The 21261-nt window shown below is 36.8% G+C and overlaps 1 protein-coding gene across 1 annotated transcript in view; it reads right to left on the reverse strand.

Moving 5' to 3' along the window:
- Positions 1–2776: 2776 nt before the first annotated feature.
- The window catches only part of vps8 (VPS8 subunit of CORVET complex), a 136636-nt gene continuing 118151 nt past the window's right edge, over positions 2777–21261 (reverse strand). Inside the window, exons 44-45 of the mRNA XM_084091643.1 lie at positions 16727–16807; positions 2777–2993 (exon numbers count right to left, since the gene is read on the reverse strand). Coding sequence (XP_083947769.1) covers positions 2850–2993; positions 16727–16807 — 225 coding nt within the window. The 3' untranslated portion in view covers positions 2777–2849. The remainder of the gene's footprint in view (positions 2994–16726; positions 16808–21261) is intronic.

The raw sequence follows: 21261 nt of genomic DNA on the forward strand, positions 1-21261 counted from the left end.
CTCATGAAACATGTCTTGCTGGAATAAACAAGAGTTTTTAACAGCCTAGGTTTCTTTTTGTAGTGGTAATGAGGATGTGCTCTTTTAAAAGGCTTCAATATTTATGATTCAGTGAGATTACACTATTAAACTACATTATGCATCGAACATCTTAATGTGGCAGGCATAGCATCCATGCATAGTTAGCATATACTATATATGCTATATATCTAGCATATACTATAGTTAGCATAAAGCATATACTATGCATTGTGACAAAAACAAATACTAATAGAATCACCACTAGGGGATCAGCAAATGGCAACTGCAGGGTGGCACAGCGCAAAACCACTTTCGGTCACTCATCTTTTTCTGTAAAAGGGATACATTTTTGGAATGCCCTACCAACAGAAATAAAAACACTAACCAATCTGAAACCGTTTAATGAAAAGGTGGAACACTGGCTTAAACAAAAACAAATCTGTGATCACTGATTATGTCACTGTACATACGGATAGAGAGATAGACGCACACACACACAGATATATATGTATATAATGTTATGTTTTTGTTGTTTTTATTGTTGTTTCTGGTGTTTGTTTTGTAGCCTAACCAGGGACAGGGGTTGCAAATTAGCTTCAGCTAGAAACCCTATATGCAACACATCTGTTCAAGTTATTGTAACCTGTTACAATGTGTCTCTTTTGCATTGTCCCTGAAAAATAAAGAAATAAATAAATAAATACTGTACAGAAAAAAAACAGAAAAAAATAATTAAACACATTACACCTCAGAAATGCTTTAAAAATGGTTAACCTCATAACGCGCAACTGAGAGTATGAAAGGTCACTTTGGAAAACTTTTCACGAATGACCCGTAATAATTTCTTGCCCCGAATGCACATTTGTCAGGTTTCCCACAGCACTTCAGAGACACAGGTCGAGGCTCAGCACAATCAGAGGGATTTAAAGCCGCCATCGAAAAACACTCCATCCTTTTGATGCGCTCTCTTCCGCTGCCCACACATATAAACGCTCACCGGCACACTTAGAAATAGCCTTTTATCCAGGGTGTTCAAAGTGCGTACGTGTGTATTAAATGTGGAAAGTGAGGTGGAAGCAGTCATGCTGCTGCTGAACAGCTTAGGGAACATTAATGCTGTATGTATAGAAGTGTAGGTGGAAACATAACTTGCAGTCCTTACTTCAAGAGGCGTTCTTGATGTGGCCGTGTTGGTTGATGTGATGATGTGATCTCCTGTGCTAATTGATGGGAACCAACAGGAAGACACTATAACTATCAATGTATCTACACAAAATGCACTCACAGCTGCATCAACAGGGCAGTGTTTGCGGTGCATCTCTGTGCCTTACACTGTTTAGGACACTGCAATGAGCTTTTGAAGAGAGAACAATCCTATCTCAGAGGCTGTAGGGGAACAACGCAAGCTCTTTATTGCTTAAAGAACTCTGTGTATCTGGTCTCTAGCACACACACACACACACACACACACACACACATCTAACTGTTTCCTGTGCAAGTAACTGTATATTGGAATCAATGATACTGATGTAGATGCACTTTGTTCGCCAGATGAGAATGTTCAACCTGCTTACTTGATAGTGGATATTATCTGGTTTTATTCAACGACCAAATTTGACAAAAAAGGCCACAATGGACCATGAGGATTGTTGGTGCCTCCTTAACCATAATCCATGTTTTGTACACTTCTAAAGAGAGGTAAAAGAAAACAACAACTGCTGTTTCATTGTCATAAAATAATTGAATGTGGGGTTAAAATCACATTATAAAATAAAAAATGTTCTCCAAAACACGTTGGCCACAATTATTGGCACTCCTAGAATTTTTTTGAGAGTAAAATTAGATTCCCATTAATGTTTACATTTTTTAGCACACTAGGGTGACTACAGTAAGAACATGAAATTGTCAAGCTATGACTTCTTGTTTCACATGAGTATAAATATGAGGAAACACAAAGGCCAAATTCCATTAATTCTCCATCACAATAGGTAAAACCAAAGAATATAGTTCTGATGTGCAGCAAAAGATTGTTGAGCTTCACAAAATAGAAAGTGGCTGTCAGAAAATAGCTAAAGCATTGAACATTCCCATTTCCACCATCAGGGCAATAATTAAGAAGTTCCAATCAACTAAAGATGTTACGAATCTGCCAGGAAGAGGACGTGTGTCGATATTGTCTTAATGGACGGTGAGGAGGAAAGTTTGAGTGGCCAAAGACTCTTCAAGGATCACAGATGAAGAATTGCAGAGATTAGTTGAGTCTTGGGGGTCAGAAAGCCTACAAAGTTTTATCAAACAGCACCTACATTGTTTGGAAGGGTTTCAAGAAAAATCCTCCTCGCTCATCCAAAAACAAACTGCAGCATATTTAGTTGTCTGACACGACTGGAACTTCAGAAGGGACCTGACTATGGACAGATGAAACAAACAACAACGAAAAAAGCTTTTTGGCAGCAAACCCACCAGATGGGTTTGGTGCAAACAGGGATAAAAAAATACCCCATGCCCACGGGGTAATATACTGTATACGGGGTAATATACTGCTGGATCTTTAATGTTGTGGGTCTATTTTTTTTGCTGGAGGTCCTGGACATCTTGTTCAGATACATGGTATCATGGATTCTAGCAAATACCAACAGATTTACTTTAGTATATTACAGATGTGGTGTCAATTAATTTATATAATCTAATTTGACACTGCAAGAACTGGAGAAGTGTGGTGCCATTGCGAAGCATTTGCTAGTTTGTTAAAACATAAAATCACAAACATGAGTTCTGTACAGACATGGTAGTGCTTTATTAAGGTTTGTAACAGTGGGCGGAGTCATCTACTCTTCCACCAGTGGTGGTGGAGAAAGCTTTAACTGGAAGTTCTCGCTGTGATAAATACTTCCTGTTCCTGGAGGGGCAGGATTCGACAGACCGGCCCTCTCATTGCCATGAGAATGGGTGAGTTCTGTCAGAACGGCAAGCTGAAAAACAAAGAAAACGGAAATGAAAAGTGTGGCAGGGCAAAGGTAGAAAAACAATTAATAATAATTCAAATAGTAATTAATTACAACAACAACAATAATATTAATGATATTTTATAATATTAAAATGTATACAATATTAATATATAGTAATTAATACAATAATATTAATATGCAACAATAAAAATAATTATTATTATCATCAAAACATTTTCCTTATTATTGAGTAAGACAGCATAGTCAGTGCATAGAAACATTTGGAGAAAAAAAAAGAACTGTGCAAATCTTGCATTATGCTGCCATAGCCACATTGAAGCTATAGTTGCCATGTGGCAAACAAGTAAAAATAATGACATTTTAACAAATGAAGTGTGTTAAAAGCTTTTTACTGTGTCTCAATGTGCTTTCCCTTTCAGAGATAAATGAGTGAGAGTTATTCTGCGGCCCTCTAATAAAAACATTTATTTATTTACTTGTTTATTTATTTATTTTTTAACACAATTTATCTGCAGACGACTGCTAAGGCTTGGTCATTTTTTTATTTTGTTTGCGGAGTACAAGGTCAGCATCTTAAAATGTAGGGTTTATTGCCCCATTACTCCCGGCATTCACCCAAAAAGGAAAATTTTGTCACCTTCATGTCATTCCAAAGCTGTTTTAATTTCTTAGAATTTAATATTTCATTGTAAATGTTCACCAAATCATGATGGTTACCATCATTCTTTAAAATATCTTCATGTTCCACAGAAGAAAGAAAGTCATACAGATTTGGAATGACGTGAGGATGAGTAAATGCATTTTTAGTATTTTTGGTAAAGTATCCCTTTACCACGAATTTCATACAGCATTTCATGCCAATTAACCTTTTATCTATTGACAACTGAAGCAATCTGTTGGTGTTGTTGGTGATATGTTTAGTTGAAGTTATGAAGTAAAATGGGTTCCACCACACAGTGAGAAATACAGAACAGTGTAAAAGACCTAAATGCAGACTCCCACCACCCAACCCCCCACTCATTAGCAGTACAGGCCTGTGCAGAGTCATTCATTAATGTGTATTTTCAGCAGGGACCTCGTTATGGCCAGAGCAATCAATGAGCATTTAACCAAACTGCATGAATCAAACGGCATAATCTATCCTTCTCTCTCCAGCTTCACTTTGAAGACCTCCTTTGCATCTTTACCTTCTCCTTCCCTCTCTGATCTCACTCATATTTCCCTTTCCTCACTCCCATCCACTCCCACTCGAATCATTCCTCTTCTTTTCATGCGGACAAACCAACTTTTCAGACATAAACTAATTTCATTTCACTCTTTTACTGTCTTTCTTCTGCTGTTTATTAGCAGTCTTTAAAACAGACTACCATTTATAAGCCCTAGTTCTATTTCTTTTTTCTTTCGTTTCCCTATCTTAACCGGACACCTGCTAAGCGAAGGCCTCGGAGAGTGACAGGGATAAAAGCAAACACAGACACAGAAAGCATGTCAGTGGCTAATCATAACCCCCATACTGTTAGCAAACAGGCTAATCACAGAGTATGAAGTCTGGACACATCTAATTCCAGCAACAGTCTCTCTCTCTCGATCATGCCTTACTATGAGCAATTTCCCACTCTGTGGAAGAGCCTAGCATTAGATACTATGGCAACCATGTTTCATTTTCAGTTTTTACTACAGCTATCCACCTTATTCCTACGTCCCATGACGCTTTGCGTGAATATGTTAAAAAGTGTCACAATGAGATGACATCTACTCACCCTTCAACCATCAAACATTAAAAGGAAATTTAAAAGTGTAAAAGCATCAACAAGGTATTTAAACAGACCAAATAACCCCAAAAGCGCGAGTCTTTCCACAGCAATAACGGACGGGTTAAATATCACTGTAGTAATATACTGTATCTGTATTATGTAACTTATGTTGCCTTAATCAAAAATGTTCATTAACTTTAGCATTACGTGATACTATTTCAAAGTGATTTCCGTCATTTTGACAGATTATAAATTGCATTTACCTGTGAAAACTAACCTGGAAAGAGACGTGAGGATTTGAGGAGAATAACGAGAGATTCTTCGTGCATTTCAGTGAATTATTAATAAAAATAATAATTTATATGAATAATATATCATAAATTAAATTCGGGAGACCACAATGTGCAGTATATGTTGTCCTTTTTCATACCTTTACAGCGGATTGCAAAGGGAAAAAAGAAAATAATCACGAGGAAAAGAAAGCAGCGACTGAAAAGAGCTCTTGCCATAGATATTCTTGGTATAACATGTCACGTAAAAATACCAAGTATAACGTTATTCTCATGATGTCTGAAAATAAATCATGAAGGAAAATTGACAGCTCATCCAGTCAAACTGACGCATCAGCTTTATTTGTAGGGCAACCTTATGATTTGAAATGATTCGTTTCAGCCTTTTTGAATAGAAGTTTCCCAAACCGGAAGTGCCACCCATAATTCAAAACGCAGTAAGGTCGTCAGGAATAAGGTGGATAGGATAAACATATAGACATGTTTGTTTGTCTGTTTGTTTAAGGAGGAAATAGTTGCTTCTATAAGAAAGAGACACCACAACATATCTGTATGTGTATTCATGTGTTGTACTTCTGAATGCGCTAGCTTGTAATGGCGTTTCAGGTTGAGTCATATATGGAGGCGCTGTATGAAAAGTACGCCTTTGTGAGAAAACTATGGTGTATTATTTTATAACAGTGGTTGAGGGCTCTCAAAGTGTTGAATATGAAAAAGGACAAATACAATGCTGTGTGCCTACTGTAAATTCCATACATGGATAAGGGTGAAGTGTGACAAAGCAAGCAATTTTCCAGAACCGCCATTTCACATAGATATCGAGCTGTTGATATTACTGGAGGTCCGAGTACAAGGAGAAAAAAAAAAATACAGAAATTCAGGGTCTGAAATACAGTAATTCATATTTCTTTGAATTTTTTTTGTTGTACAACATTTTCTAACAATAAATCTGTGACAGACAGACAGAGACAGGTGGACAAGACAGAAATAAATAAGTAAAATAAATAATCAATCAATCAATCAATCAATCAATCAATCACACTTGTGAGTTGAAGTATTCTAGAATTTTGTATTCTAGTGTGTGGGAGATCATTTGTAATACAGTATATGAATGTTTCTGTGTGTGTTCATAATGATTATTATTATGCTGCAGGTAGACTTTCTCTCTCATCAAGTGTCTGGTTTGACGAGACATCATATTTGGCCCTGGGATGAAGGCATGAGAGAAAACAAAAAGACAAAAAAATAGAAAACAAAATCACTATGCTCCCTCATGTACCCTCACTTCTACAGAAATATAAGGGTGATGCTTAATTTAGGGGGACCATGGGATGATTTTAAATGAGAAAATAACGACAGTTCAGATAATTCACTCAAAATTGAAAATCTGACATAATTTACATTAAACACAAATTAAGATATTTTTAATGAAACCTGAGAAATTTCAGTTCCATTGAAAGTACATTGAACCAAAATGTTTGTAACGACTGAGACAAGTCAGACACAAGTATTTGCTATAGTTTAACAAATGATATTTAAAACTCACTCTGGGATCTGTGGCCCTCTCCCCAAACAGGGCAAGAAGGTCTTAGTTACCATGACCACGATCAGATAATGATTGGTTTGGTTTTATGACTGTTATCAATGTGAACAGGGCCTCTGCCACAAGACCTACAGACATTAGAACAGACTCTCCTACATTCATTTATTGATGAACTGATTAACATGAAATTAACATGCATTCCAGAACATTTTGTGAATGATTTACTGTCTTGTGTTGTGTCTTTTAATACTATTATCTGTTGATACTATTATCTCTTTGATACTATATATTTTATTATAGAACCAACAGTCAATGTAACCTCACCTATACCATGTTTGGTCTCTATAAATTGGTGCTTTGAAGATCGAAATGATTGTGTACATGATATGCCGATAGCCGCGCAACATATTAGTATTACAAGAATCTTTCTTAGTTTCGTCATCAGAAACCAATCCAGCTGCCATTGCAAATGAGCACGCTTAGAACAAAGATTCATAAATCAACCACAGAGGAATTTTCCCGCTTGGAAATTCCACCCTTCTCATTGGTCAAGCAAACCCGGAGAGGTGGGGCCTTTCTCAGGCTTTATTAGAGACAAATCCACAGTGACCCTCCTCTCTCTTCTCTTCTGGTCTCAACTGCTGCTTCAAGTTGATACTGTGGGGGACAGTATTTTTCGGTGGCCATTAAAGATATGCTTTTCTTAGAATGAATTAATAATCAAAAGAGTTCGTTGGAACTGATTAATTGATTGTAATATTAATTTAGCTACCTCAAGTTAATCCAATTAACTGACCCAAATATTAATAATTAATCATAATTGATAGTTATGAGTTATTATTAATATTTCCCCTTTGAGTTACATGTTCAAGCTTCAAAAAGTTTTTAAAGACATAAATAATAAAAAATAATCCATATTAATCAGGTGGTTTAATCTAAGTCTTCTGCAGAAACATGATTGCTTTATATGATGAACAGATTTAATTTCAGCTACAAACACAAAATAAAAATCTACTTGGAGGTTTAAAGGCCAAGATCAGATCTTGTAGGCCATGTAAAAAACATTTATTTTAACAAAGATGAAACATTTTCAAACATGTTTAAGAAAAGTGCCCCTAAAAAACACACCCATATAGTCTATCAAATACCTTTCTCCATCCTCATTCTGTCCTTTCACCTCTCTTCAATCTTGTCCTCCTCATTCATTTAGTCCGAACACCCTCCACCAATTCATTGCTTCTGATATTTCATTACCCTCCCATCCTTCCCTCTCAACACAATCCCTCTCCTTCAGCTGTATTTCTCTCTATCGCACGCTTGTCTCATCCCTCTCCATACACCTCCTTTTCCAGCCTTCATTTGTCTTCTTCCTGGAACTGCTGCATTGAAGGAAAATGGACCGACTGGGACCTCAAAGAGAGCAATCAAAGCTCAGCCCTGACAAAGCATCAGAGACACCCTGACAACCTCCCACACACACACATACAGATTTCAGAGAGACTCTTAAACAAGGCACACACAAACATGAACATAAGGCATGCACATCTTTCATTTACTCCTGGTCAAAATGAAATGTAAGCTTAATCAGCAGGTCCAGAATGTTCAGACAGCACTTCAAAAACCACACACACACACACACACACACACACACACACACGCTACTGCTGACATACGCTACTGCTGACATAATCACAACTAGAGTTTATTGCCAGCACCTGCCTGGCAGCCTTCTCATTAATGCTATAAAGGAACACGCAAACACACACACATTTGTATTCTCAGGAGTTGGGAGTGGCTCTTTAAAAACATCAACACTCTATCTGTTTTTCACTTCTCATTTTAATTAATCTCTCTTTCAAATACACACACACACAAACACACACACACGTTCAATCTGTTCAGCTCAGTTTCTTAATGCAAATCCAAATTCCATAATCTCCACACAGACAATGGAACAACGGGAGACACTAACCACACATGCACAAACGCACACCTTGTCTGACGCTCTGGTCTTTTTTCCTATCCACTCATCCTCTGAAACCATTTATGGTTTAATTAAAGAGCTCAGAACGGGGCTGTGCAGTTCTGCTGTGTTAATTATGGGAAGTCTATTGGGAATGTGTATGTGTGTGTGCTGACCAAACAGTTCTAATAAAACTCTTGAGGACGCTTGTGAGAGTAACTGAGGGATTGGCACAAAAGACTGATGTGTTTACCCGACTCTCGGCCTCATGGGAGATGGCCATGTCAATTCATGTCCCACCCTAAAGCTCTGCAGGAAAAACATCCACTGTTCAAGTTTGTGGTCGGTAGGATTTTTTTGTTTTTTGAAACTCTCTTATGCACATCAAGGCTGCATTTATATGGTCAAAAATACAATAAAAACTGTAATATTCTGAAATATTACTTCTGTATTTTAAAATATTTTAAATTGCAATTTATTCCTGTGATAGTAAAGCTGAATTAGTCTTCAGTGTCATATGATCCTTCAGAAATTATCCTAATATGCCGATTTAGTGCTCAAGAAACATTTATTATATAATCTATGTTGAAAAAAGTTGTGCTGCTTAAAATATAAAGTGGCCTATTTTTCAGATATTTTTGGATGGAGTGAGATGGGGTGAGATGGGGCAGACGGTGCTTGTGGAACACAGGGACAGTGAGGAGAAAGTCAAGCAGGTCAAACGTACACTACAAAAGTCACATATTTAAAGGCAAATGTCTGGATTTTAATTACCAGAACTACAAGTGTCAAAGACAGTGAGGCAAACAGCTCAGTAGAGGAAGCTACAGTACATAGTGAAGACATTCAAACAGAAAAACAAACAACAAAAAAAAAACAATAAATGTAATCACAAAGATAAAAGGGTTGTGTTATGAAATATGTCAAATTGCTCCTCAGTGTTTTGAGGAGGGATGCCTGAAGATCTAAAGTGGTCAGTTATTTGGGTTATTCCAAATCTGGCTCTTCAAACACGTATTTTTCTTTATCTTTATCTCACTTGATTTCATTTATTCTTCCAGCTTTGATCAAACTCGGAGTCTGTGATGGTTGGTGTTTGTTTAGACCTTCCAGCCTTTGTTTAGACTGGAAGGAAGCGTATATAAAATAAAGCATATATATATATATATATATATATATACATACACACCCTTTAGTCCTTTCAAACATTGAGTTACACTTTTATTTAGCACTATGCTTTGGGGAAACTTCTTGGACCTATAAAAGTTGTAACCCCCTTTTGCCTTGTGCATTAGGTCTGCCAACTTAGTCTTGAGGACTAAAGTGTCTTGGTCTCATGACACCTTCCTCCAGATTGATGAATCTCTCATCCCTGTGGGAAAAGTTGTGATGACACCCTTCTGTACAACCCAGATTGATGCACTGTGAATGTTTCCATCCACCGGTTTTAAATGGCAAGATGCGCATAAATTCTAAAAATGCTCATTAAACTTTATACTCATTTGAGTCAGATACATTTTTTATCTGATAAGAAAAAATGTACATAAACTACGATGGAAACACATTTACGAATAAATTCCTCGATGTGCATCAAAAAAAAATATATATTGTGTCTTTACACGAAGGGACAACATGACTGTACCAAGCAGCAGACTGATCTTTCTGCACAGAATCTGAAATGCTGTTTTGGCATCTGTGGTTTGGTATAATTAACTTCCAGAACTGTCTCGATTGCATTCCGAAATCTGCCTCCGAAAGCAAGATAATGCGTTTATTGTGTTCTGCGCACTCTAAGTACTGTAACTTATTATATATGGAGAAATTTTTATATACAGCGCCTTCTCCTACTTTTCTTAGTGATATTTAGTGCAAGCTTATCAGGAAGTGACGATTTTGTTCTCTGTTTTGGAGGTCTCCTACAACAGCTTTAGAAGCATCAAAGGTCAAAAAACACTTTCATTTTCTCATAATATACATTGCACATCACAACATTTTTCCATGATTCATCCGAGGATTTGGTCTCTCTAAATGGTCTCTCTATATCCCTACTTTCCACGAGTCTACTCTGCTCTGATTGGCCAGATGGCTCAGTCTGTTGTGATTGGTCTACCGCTTACAGCGTGTTTGGGAAACAAAACACCCATTACCGTAACAGAATTTCAGCTCCGGAGGCTTCCTAAAGCTCAAAGATTGTACACACTGTAAAAACAGTAACAATGACGTTGATTTTACCATATCAATCCGAGAAAGGGTCCGATGATGAAACATTGGAAGAACTAGTTATTCAACCCGAACCTCCATCGCAAGGATGAATTGAACAGGACGTTTCTCAGTGATACACTACTCCGTTTGAGGTACATTATGAGACGCCGCAACTGTAATTCCTCACCATCAGCATTAACAAGTGTATGTCCATCAACAAACTGATGTGTATATTTATAATTTATTGCAGTGCACATGTGGGAACTGTATCAAAAACAGCACATACGTTACACGAGTACTAACGTGAATTACTGATGAAACATTAAAGTTTGTAAAACAAATCTAGCTCCATCCTTTATCATTACTCAAAGTAGTAAGAACAACAGACAATTTGCATTAATGGACACAATTTTAGGTTATAGTGGGCCCACAGCTGATTAGCAGTTAGCCGGAGAACTACACAATATAAAAACAAAACTACATATTTTGATCACCCGGAAGAAATACAATAATTAATCATACTTAGAGATTCTGATTCTGAGGAGCAAGTTGGTCCAAATAAAGTGGGTACCATCTTTAATGGATAAGCGTTTTATAAATCCCATTTGGACCTCACAGAGATTTGAGAAGCAACCATCAAAAGCTTATACTGCTTTTGTATCGCTGTGGTAATTTGAACCACTGACCCCTCACATCCTCATCCTTTGGAAGTGTTTACATAGAGAATTTGCTTTTGCAGAGCAGAAAACAGCATCTTCTCGACATGTACACAACACGAACCAGCTGCAGTGTTGGGGCAGCCAATGAAGACCATAGGAAGGCGTTATGCAGATGTGCTACAGTATACGTATGCAGGTAACGGAATTGATACTGGAATTCATGACGACCCGTTTAGGCGTCCAGAGTCGATTCTTTCTTTTGGGTGACAATAACTTCGTGCACTTTTCGAATTTACAACTTTGCAGACGGACAGGACAGCTATATCATACACTGCATGAAAGGGAATATTCGAAAAAGCATAATAGGGACACTAAAATATATAAAAATGGAAAACAGATATTAAATTGTACAAAATATTTCATAATATTACCGTTTTTTACTGTATTTTTTATCAAATAAGTGCAGCCTTAGTGAGCATAAAATATAATTATTTCAAATACATTGAAAATATCTGACTTCAAACTTTTGAAAGATATTGTAAATATTAAATGGAAAATATGGAACCACTATGAATAACCAGAGCTGGCAACCATCCATGGATGAGTAGCCATTGGAAGGGATGTGAGGGAGTTTTTAAGCGGTGTATACTGTGCATTAAACGCACCATCCACACATACACATGCTATGTGTGTATTCATACTCATACTTAGTGTGCACATGAGTTTGTTTGTTCATCTCTCTGAAGCTCACTTTGGCAGGAACATCAAGCCTAGTGTAGTTTGATCCTCATTAATGAGAGTGTGATACACAAACAGCACACACACAAACAAAAACGGCATGGACTAATGGATCTGACCACAAATGGTATCTCGGTCTCTTTTTCAGGATGTCTATCTACTTTGCTCTTAAGGCTGAGGACAGATGTTAAGATTGAGAGTGTGATAGGGTGATACTGGATTACCACAGTGACTTCCTATTTCTTCAGAGGATTAGGGTTTTAGATTGCAACTGCAACATCACATGATCAAACTGATTGAATAGGTTTGGGCTGATTGGTAATATAATATTTAACTGGAAAAGAGCATCAACAGCAAGTGGAGTCTTCAGTAGGCCACAATGGTTTCCTTTACAGCTACAGATAAAGATCTGACTGCACTTACATGTGCAAAATGCAAACTGTCAAATAACACGAAAAGTTGCATAAATAAAAATAACTGAAGAATTTCCGAAACATGTAGAGGTGTTGCAATATCTGTTTTGACAATAACAATGTTTAAAAAATGTAATATTGATGGGAAAACTAGACTACACAGTACACATATTATAAATAATACAGCTGGACACTCTGGTTGACACTCTAACATAATAGGCAGAGGCAGTGTGTAGCTACTACACTTAATATTCAAGAATATTATAGTTTTGACTGCACTGACACTAGTGAACAAAACTTGAAGTGAATCGAGCTGGTCGATTAGAGCATTATTTTCTGCAGAGCTGCTGTACAGCTGATTCGACTTTGTTTCATAATTGATGAATTTGCATCATAGGCACTGTTACTGAACTGAACTGAATTAACATAGAACTGACTCAACTTGAATGATGGCACTATTGTCTTCTGTAGAGCTGCTTACAGTTAAATTAAACTAATTTCATAATTGAACTTAAAGTTATTTAACTGAAACGAATTAAAGTCCCCGTGAACCAGAAGTTGCAAACGACTTTTCTCCAGTGTTGTGACGTATTTCCAAGTGAAACGGAATATTGAACAGAGGGCAGGGTTTTACTTTAGCGCTTCTCCTCTCCATCTCTGCTCATAGCAGACTAACGGTTTGAGGGGAGTGGTTAAGAGTTTTCAACCCAAGCCGTCAAACTGACGTCATCAGAGAAGGAACGCCATTCCAGACCGGAAGTAATTTTTCAGATTTTGATAAAAGATTATATTTTTTTATATATATATTTTTTTAAATAGATTCAACTTTATTATATTATTTAAGTTACCAGTATTTACTGATATTTATTTCAGTGCTTTACAGGCTTTAGTGTGTTGTTTCTTTGTTTTTTTCATTTCAAAACAACCCCCCAACCACCAACGGTAGTTGGTCCATTACCACTGCGGTGGTAAAAAACTGCCACCGTCACAGCCCTATGCTCAGCCATCAATTCCATAATAAAGCAAATTGCAATAGTCCATTCACGTGAACCACTTTGATCCATCAAAGTAAAATAAATGATTATTTACAGATTAACCTTATTAAATACATAACTGAAAGTAGATAGCGAAAATGTATTTATATAATTAAATGTGTCACAATCCTTGTCAGACCACCTCCAAATGCGTTTTCAGTGATCATACAGTATCACCGATGAATCCAATCATAATGAGTATTGGATACATTTATGTCTTTAATGTGTTCAAGTGTTATCTGATCACAGTAAACAAATATTAATTACGGGTGTAAATGGGGACAATGTGGCCTCTCTTAATAAAGGGCACATTTAACTAAAATTGCTGTATGACACTAAGGAAACTTAGATTTAGCCAGCAGCATTTAGATGACATAAACCTTCATTTGATTCTGCTGAGTGTATGTGGGTGTGTACATGTGGGTGAGAGTATTTATTTGAGTGCATCTGGGTGTATGTGATGGATAGAGAGCTATGAGTGGAAATAAAGGCATGAATATGGTTCAATCCTACAGCTCTCTAATCTGGAAAAAGTATAAATATAGAGCTAAGGGGGAGGAGAATGGCCTTCCACACACACACACACACACACAGTGCAGTGTGTGTGTGTGTGTGTGTGTGTGTGTCACTGACAGTAAAACACTTACATGAAGTCATTCAGATTTTCTTTGTCTGATAAGTGCTGACCCATCAACAGTAAGACTCAATGACTCCAGTACATAAAGGCAACACATACACACACATTGTATTGCGTAACACTCTGCTCTTATGCAATAATCTTGTAAAACACTGACACATTTATTCTGAAAAAAAGACCAAGACTACACTGAAAATCCCACAAAATCTGCAACACAGCTACAGTTCAAGAGTTTACATATCCCTTAGAGAATCTGTTCAGCACTGTTCAACATCAGCACAAAAACTGGATCTTTATTTATTTATGCTGTACTTGATTTAATTTAATTCAACCGCATTTTTCCATCTTAAAAATATATCTAAATTACGACATATGCTCTCATTGACAAATGCGGAACAATTAGTTCATGCTTTCATGACATCAAGGCTAGATTATTGTAATGCTCTACTGGGTGGTTGCCCTGCACGCTTAATAAACAAACTACAGCTAGTTCAAAACGCAGCAGCTCGAGTTCTTACCAGAACCAGGAATATGACCATATTAGCCCCGTTCTGTCAACACTGTATTGGCTCCCTATTAAACATCGTATAAATTTTAAAATATTGCTGATTACTTACAAAGCACTAAATGGTTTAGCTCCGCAGTACTTGAGCGAGCTCTAAACGCATTATAGTCCTTCACGTCTATTGCGATTTCAAAATTCCGGCCAGTTGATAATGCCTAGAATATCAAAATAGACTGCTGTTGGTAGGACCTTTTCCTATTTAGCACCAAAACTTTGGGAACACACTCTGTCAGTTCAAAGCTAGATTAAAGACACATCTCTTTGACCTAGCATACACATAATACATTATAGACTTTTATAATCCAATGTTAGGCTGCATAGATTAGGTCAGCCGGAACTGGGAACACTTCCCATAAATCCTGATGTACTCGTTACATCATAAGAAGAATGGCATCTACGCTAATTTTAGTGTCTTTGTTTATCCAGAGGTTTTCCCACAGCCTGCCGGATCCAGGCCGTATCCAGAGCTGACGAAGGACCTTCGCCTGGACCCGATGACAACGCAGTGCTGAAGTGCCAACTAGTCTCTCCCTGTGAAGGATCCCTTTACCACTCTACAGATAAAGTGTTGTCGGGATAATTTCGGTTTCGTGTACCTACCCCGAAGTGACAAAATTCTGTATCAAAATTTTAAGGCCAGACAAGTAGTTTAAGGCTTGGTTTGTAGGGAATTACAAACCTGCGCACATATATTCAAACACACATAACTATAGAATTAATTCTTAATGCGCATGTGAACACCATCAGCTTTTATCACAGGTTCGCGTTTAAAGTCTGTGTAGAGAGAACGATGTTGTCTTAGCGGACCCTAATTTAATAACTAATGATCCTTGCGACGGAAGCTTATCAATCAAAACTAACTTTAGCTGGAAAATATCTTTATTCAAGAACCGCTATAAAGCCAAAACAATCTCTGTTACCTTAAATTATCCGTTTGTTACTGTAAAGCCGCTTTAAAACAATCTACATTGTTAAAAGCACTATATAAATGAAAATGACTTGACTTGACTTGACTTGACTCAACAAGACAAATAAATTAAATATAAATTAAATTATGAAAATAAAACTCTTGGTTATTAGTATCATGTACTGCCTCCTTGATTATCAATGACTGCTTGCAGCTTTTTGCAATAGCGTACAAGTCCTTCAACTGTCCTGAAGCTGGATCTCAACATCATTGAGCCACTGTGGGGAGTAACCTGAACAGCATGCAAGAACTTAATGTACCTGGGGGCTTTTTTTCCAAGAACAGCGGGCAACTTCAATGCTCAGGACAAACCAGGGGCTGCAATCAGTCACTGATGCTCGAGGTGGCAACACTAGAGGATAACACTAGGTGTATGTATTCAATAGGACATTGTATGTAAAGTTGTTATATTGCCTCGTGGAATATACTACCAAAAGTTCAAAAGTTTGGGGAAAGTAAGATTTCTTTTTGAAAGATTTTAATAATTTTATTTTGCAAGGATGCATTAAATCGATCCAAAGCGAGAGTAAAGACTTTTATTATGTTACATAAGATTTCTAATTCAAGTAAATGTCGTTGAACTTCCTATTCATCAAAGAATCCTGAAAAAACTGTTTCCAAAAAAGATAAAAAATTAATAATTATCTTGAGCACCAAATCAGCATATTATAATGATTTCTGAAGGATAATGTGAAACTGAAGTCTGGAGTAATGATGCTGAAAATTGCCATCAAAAGAATAAAGTACGTTTTAAAATATCTAAAAATAGAAAAGTTGTTTTAAATTGGAAGAACCTTTTCACAATATTATTGTTTTACTGTATTTTTTATCAAATAAATGCAAATTTTATGACAGTACTAAAATGCTATATAAAAACAGACAAATTCTGCAAGTGGTATGTAAACATTTGAGCACAGCTGTATATATAGAGCAAGAATGGAAAGAAAAGATGCGTTTGAGGTGAGCCATACCCTAGATGGTCCTCTGTAGATAGTGCGGAACTGATCCCAGGCCAGTGTCTGCTGGGCATCCAGAGTGGCTTCAGTCAACATCTGCAGAGAAAAACACACCAACACGACAGATCAACACACTCACAGAACCATAACAGCCCTGACACTAGTCACAACTTCTAGCTGAACCACTTTAGAATGGTCACAGATAATCCTAAAAGCAATTAAGGATAACATTGTGGTAAAAATAAATTAGAAACATACATAAAAACATCAGAATGTCAGTATGAAATATGAAGGGGTAAACCCTGCTGCCAGATATGGACTTGATAAATAGAAAACTGCGCAACTTCTAAATAAACCCTTCAAGAATCAGAGGAGGAGTGCTAATCACATAAAATGTGACATTTTCATACACAAGCCTAAGATGTGCGCAAGACAAGTGATTAAAGCCTGATGGATGTGACATTTAAAAAAAAACGACATTAAAAGATAGCAATATCCAGCAGGAAGAAAACAAGTAGAAATACTGAAATACTTTGACGCTGAGTTTGCTTGCCAATGAATTGTTTATGTGGTCAAATACTGTAAGAATTTACATGGGAAATATACATTATTTAATCTATAATAATAAATTTTTAATCATAATTGGCCCATATTTACAGCAGCATACTGTGGTTAAGATGCTAAAATGATAGACAGGCACATCTTACATAGTGACACATTTACTTATTTAAAGACACGTTGCAGTGTCCTTCACACCAATCAGATTCATTTCATCACTTGGTTTGGCTCAAATCAGCCTCAAGTGATCCAAAACCTCTCAGTCTCTGTCATCCTTCAATGACTTCTCTAGTCCCAAAGGCATGAAGGCAAGCACACACCCTAAAGATATGCCAAACTCCACCCAGAACAGAGAGTGTTTTCAACAGAATGTTCCAAAAAAAAAAAAAAAAAAAAAAAAAAAAAAAATCAAGTGTATCCTCACTTTACCTCACTGAGCCTCTATATATAATCAGAGTCTGTTTTGAGTGGCACAAAGGACAAATGCTACTGTCACTGCAGAAGAATAAATGCAATTATTGTGCCCACCCTTCAGCAGAAAGAAGGAGATGAACATTGTCACGCTGTTTCAGCTGTCTCTGTATGCGGGGCGCTGAGCTGGAGGACATCGATTTTGCGTGACAGTGTTGTGGAAAGGTAGGATAATTTGGTGGAGCGTTCATTAAATCCGTTATTTATGCATTACTTATTTAAATAAACCAATTACACAGTTTTTGACAGGCCAATGGCTTTTTTTTTTTTTTTTGCTTAAAGAAACCAACAGTAAAAAGCCAATTTTCTGCAACTTGAGACATCAAGAGGAGCTTTTGCAGCCAACAAGACAAGGGGCCCTATCATACACCCGGCGCAAAGCAGCAAGTGTTTTTTTTTTGCTAGTTTCAGCCCGACGCAGTTATTATTTTCACATCCTGCGCCATGTTGTTTAAATAGCAAATGAAAACGAGGTGTGTTCGGGCGCATTGTTGGCGCGTTGCTATTTTGACGACTGAACTGAAATTGACTCTAAAGTCAATGGCGCAACATTTTTTTTTGTTATTTGGGCACATTAATATTATGTGCCTATAGGCGGGTGCACAATGCGCATACACACAAACATGCCAAATATTAGAAATAAAAGGATTACAATGTAAAAGATTATTATTGTGTACATAAAGATATGGTGGAATCCGGCTTGTCCCGTAGATGGTCTGCTTGCGCGATTTAACCTCGAGCAGATCCGTTTCCTCTCTGGAGAAGTGTTCAGTCTTTCCGCTTGCAAATTCCCCAATGTAAATAGTGAATCCACCATGGCGCGAGCGCAACTGGCTTTTTAAAGGGAATGGGAGATGAGTCTCTGAGTGGTTTATTACACGTTACACCCAAAACACACCCATTACTCATTAAGAGAAAAGAAGCAGACCATTTTTCCCGTCGTTAAACTAGCAAAAGTGGATTCGGACACCCCCTACAGTAAGTGCCGTGCGCTTTAGACCATGCACTTAGATCGTTAAAATAGGGCCCATTGTGTTCAAATTTTTTTTAAGAACGTCTAAACTATTTCTAAAGATCTGCCGTTTTCTCTTTCTTCTCGTAGCACTTACACTCAGCTCCTTCTAGACCTGAAGTAGTATGTGTTTTGTTTAGATTAAACATAAAGTCTCTTGTAGCAAAGGAAGAGACCAAAAGACAACATCAGAAAAAACCCAGCAAGAGTACCATGAATGAGAGTTGAGTCCCCATCATGTTTCCATCAGTGACATAAACAAACACGCCTGCTTCTCACTTACAGGTACCCATGTCATACAACAAAAGTAAGAAAACATTGTACTGTACCTTATTTAAGGGTCAGGGAAGCTTAAAAAAATCTTTAAAAAAAAAAAGAATTCTGAGAATTCTTTGGTGGCAATACTAAATATAAATCAATTTTACTCATTAGTTTAGGAACATAGGCTCATTGGAAAAATGTGTCTCTACCTACATTTTTGAAAAGCTTCAAAAAATACAATAAACACACAATTCACTGCCGCTTCCAGCTGAAAAAATAAAAAAATAAATCACTGGCAGTAAAACACCAACAACTTTTATTTATTTTCGCACAAATTGACTACAGGGGCAGATTAACAGTTAATAAAGATTTATTTTTGTGTAGTTCCTTACACAATACTATAATATTGCCTTAAAACATTTGGTACACACTCATATGTACTCAAAATTAAAATTAAATCGTGCCTCAAAAACCTTACATCAACAATTATATCCTATTTTATCCTAATTATAATTTTTCCTATTACAATAACGGTTGATCTTTAGGGTTAGGGTTTTGCCATCTTGTACAAATTATTATGACTTTTCATGAGACTGGGTTGGAATTAAAAAGCAGTATGAAGGAGCACAACAAACTGGAACAGAATACAGGTACTGAGACACGTTATTCAGAATTTGACTACTTTTAACTTTAGATGAAGTCTTAAAAATATGGTGCTAATGACTCAACAAATAAAAATGGGCAGAGTCTGCCTTGGAAAGATTGACAAACCAGGCTGAAAGCATTGCTGTGGGCTGCTTTTTATAATTACAGTAGGTTAAATAATACATAAAACAAACAATATATATTGACTTCTAAAGGCACTGTTTTGTTTGCTTTGAATTATCTTTATTTGGGGGATATTTCTCGGCAAATTAATTGATTAAACTAATTCATTCAACTGCATATCATGTAATTCATTTAATTTTTTTTTTTATATATATACATATTTGTTTGAAATTTTCATATGGGTAGGAGTAAATTCTTGCATTTAAATTTGTATCTATGCATTTAAAAAGCAGTTTCTGCTGCAGTAGGACAGCATTCAAAGATGAAAAGGAGAAAAAAAAAATGCAGTTACTATGTGTCTTCCTGTCAGCCTTGCTATCATTAGCATGCAGGAGTTCTGAAGCGTTATGTGTTAATTAAAGCGAAAGTCTCCACAGGTATAATTTCGTGCGTTAGAAGCTTCCTGAAACCTTAGAAGTGAAGAAAAGTGCTGAATTTTGCCTGTTACAGATAACAGAGTGCTTAGTGATGCTAATGACTGAGGGTTTATTGGAGGATGGAGATGACGAAGGGATGCTGGAGAAGGGGAATAGGTCAAAAGGTTCATGTCACTTCCTGTCTTGTCTTTAAGGCTCACAGTCACACTGCATAAAATTCCAAGTCCCTTGACAGACAAACAATGAATGCTCAATGCGGAGAGAGAGAGAGAGAGAGAGAGAGAGAGAGAAATGAGAGAGAGAGAGAAATGAGAGATGGAAATGTGGATGAAAGAGACAGAAAGAAAGAAAAAGACAGACAGATAGCTGGGCAGGACTTCAGTTTCATCTCTCCATTCCCACCAGTAAACAAAAGCATGAAAGAAAGGAACGAGTTTAATGTAATCATAAGCAAGCTAATTTGCTTTGAACCAGCAGGGAAAAAGCCATTTACGTTTCATGGATGAATGAACACACAAAAGGCAGAGTGGAAGAGAGCTATGATTCTCCTTCTAGCTAAAGTAGAGCAAAGGTGCACTCTAAAAGTGCAGAATTTTGACAAGTTACAGAAAAACAAAAATGCATCACGACATTAAAACACAGTTTATTGTAAATGTGTAACACCAATTAACTATTACGCCATTACACATCTTCTGAAATCTCCGGATCCAAATACAAACGAAGAAGCAGAAACAAGCTTACGTACATGTGAGCTAATGCAATCATCAAACATTAAACAGCATATATTATAAATCAAAACTGCCTAACGTTACCACATGAAATGCTAAACCCACAAAGAGTTAAAGACTGTGTAAGCTTTGAGGCTGTTGATGGACTAGATCTACTCCATCTACTGTATGTTTTGAAGATCGTTCTGAATCCAATCTGTGCATAGTCTCCAACAAAAACACAATTTTCTCAGCTTTTTGTTTTATTTTATACATGCATTTTATGAAACTTACCCACATTCATGTGTAGATAAAAAAGAATGCATGGAGTTAAAA

This window comes from Abramis brama (genome assembly GCF_963993115.1).
Source record: "Abramis brama genome assembly, chromosome: 2".
NCBI lineage: Eukaryota > Metazoa > Chordata > Actinopteri > Cypriniformes > Leuciscidae > Abramis > Abramis brama.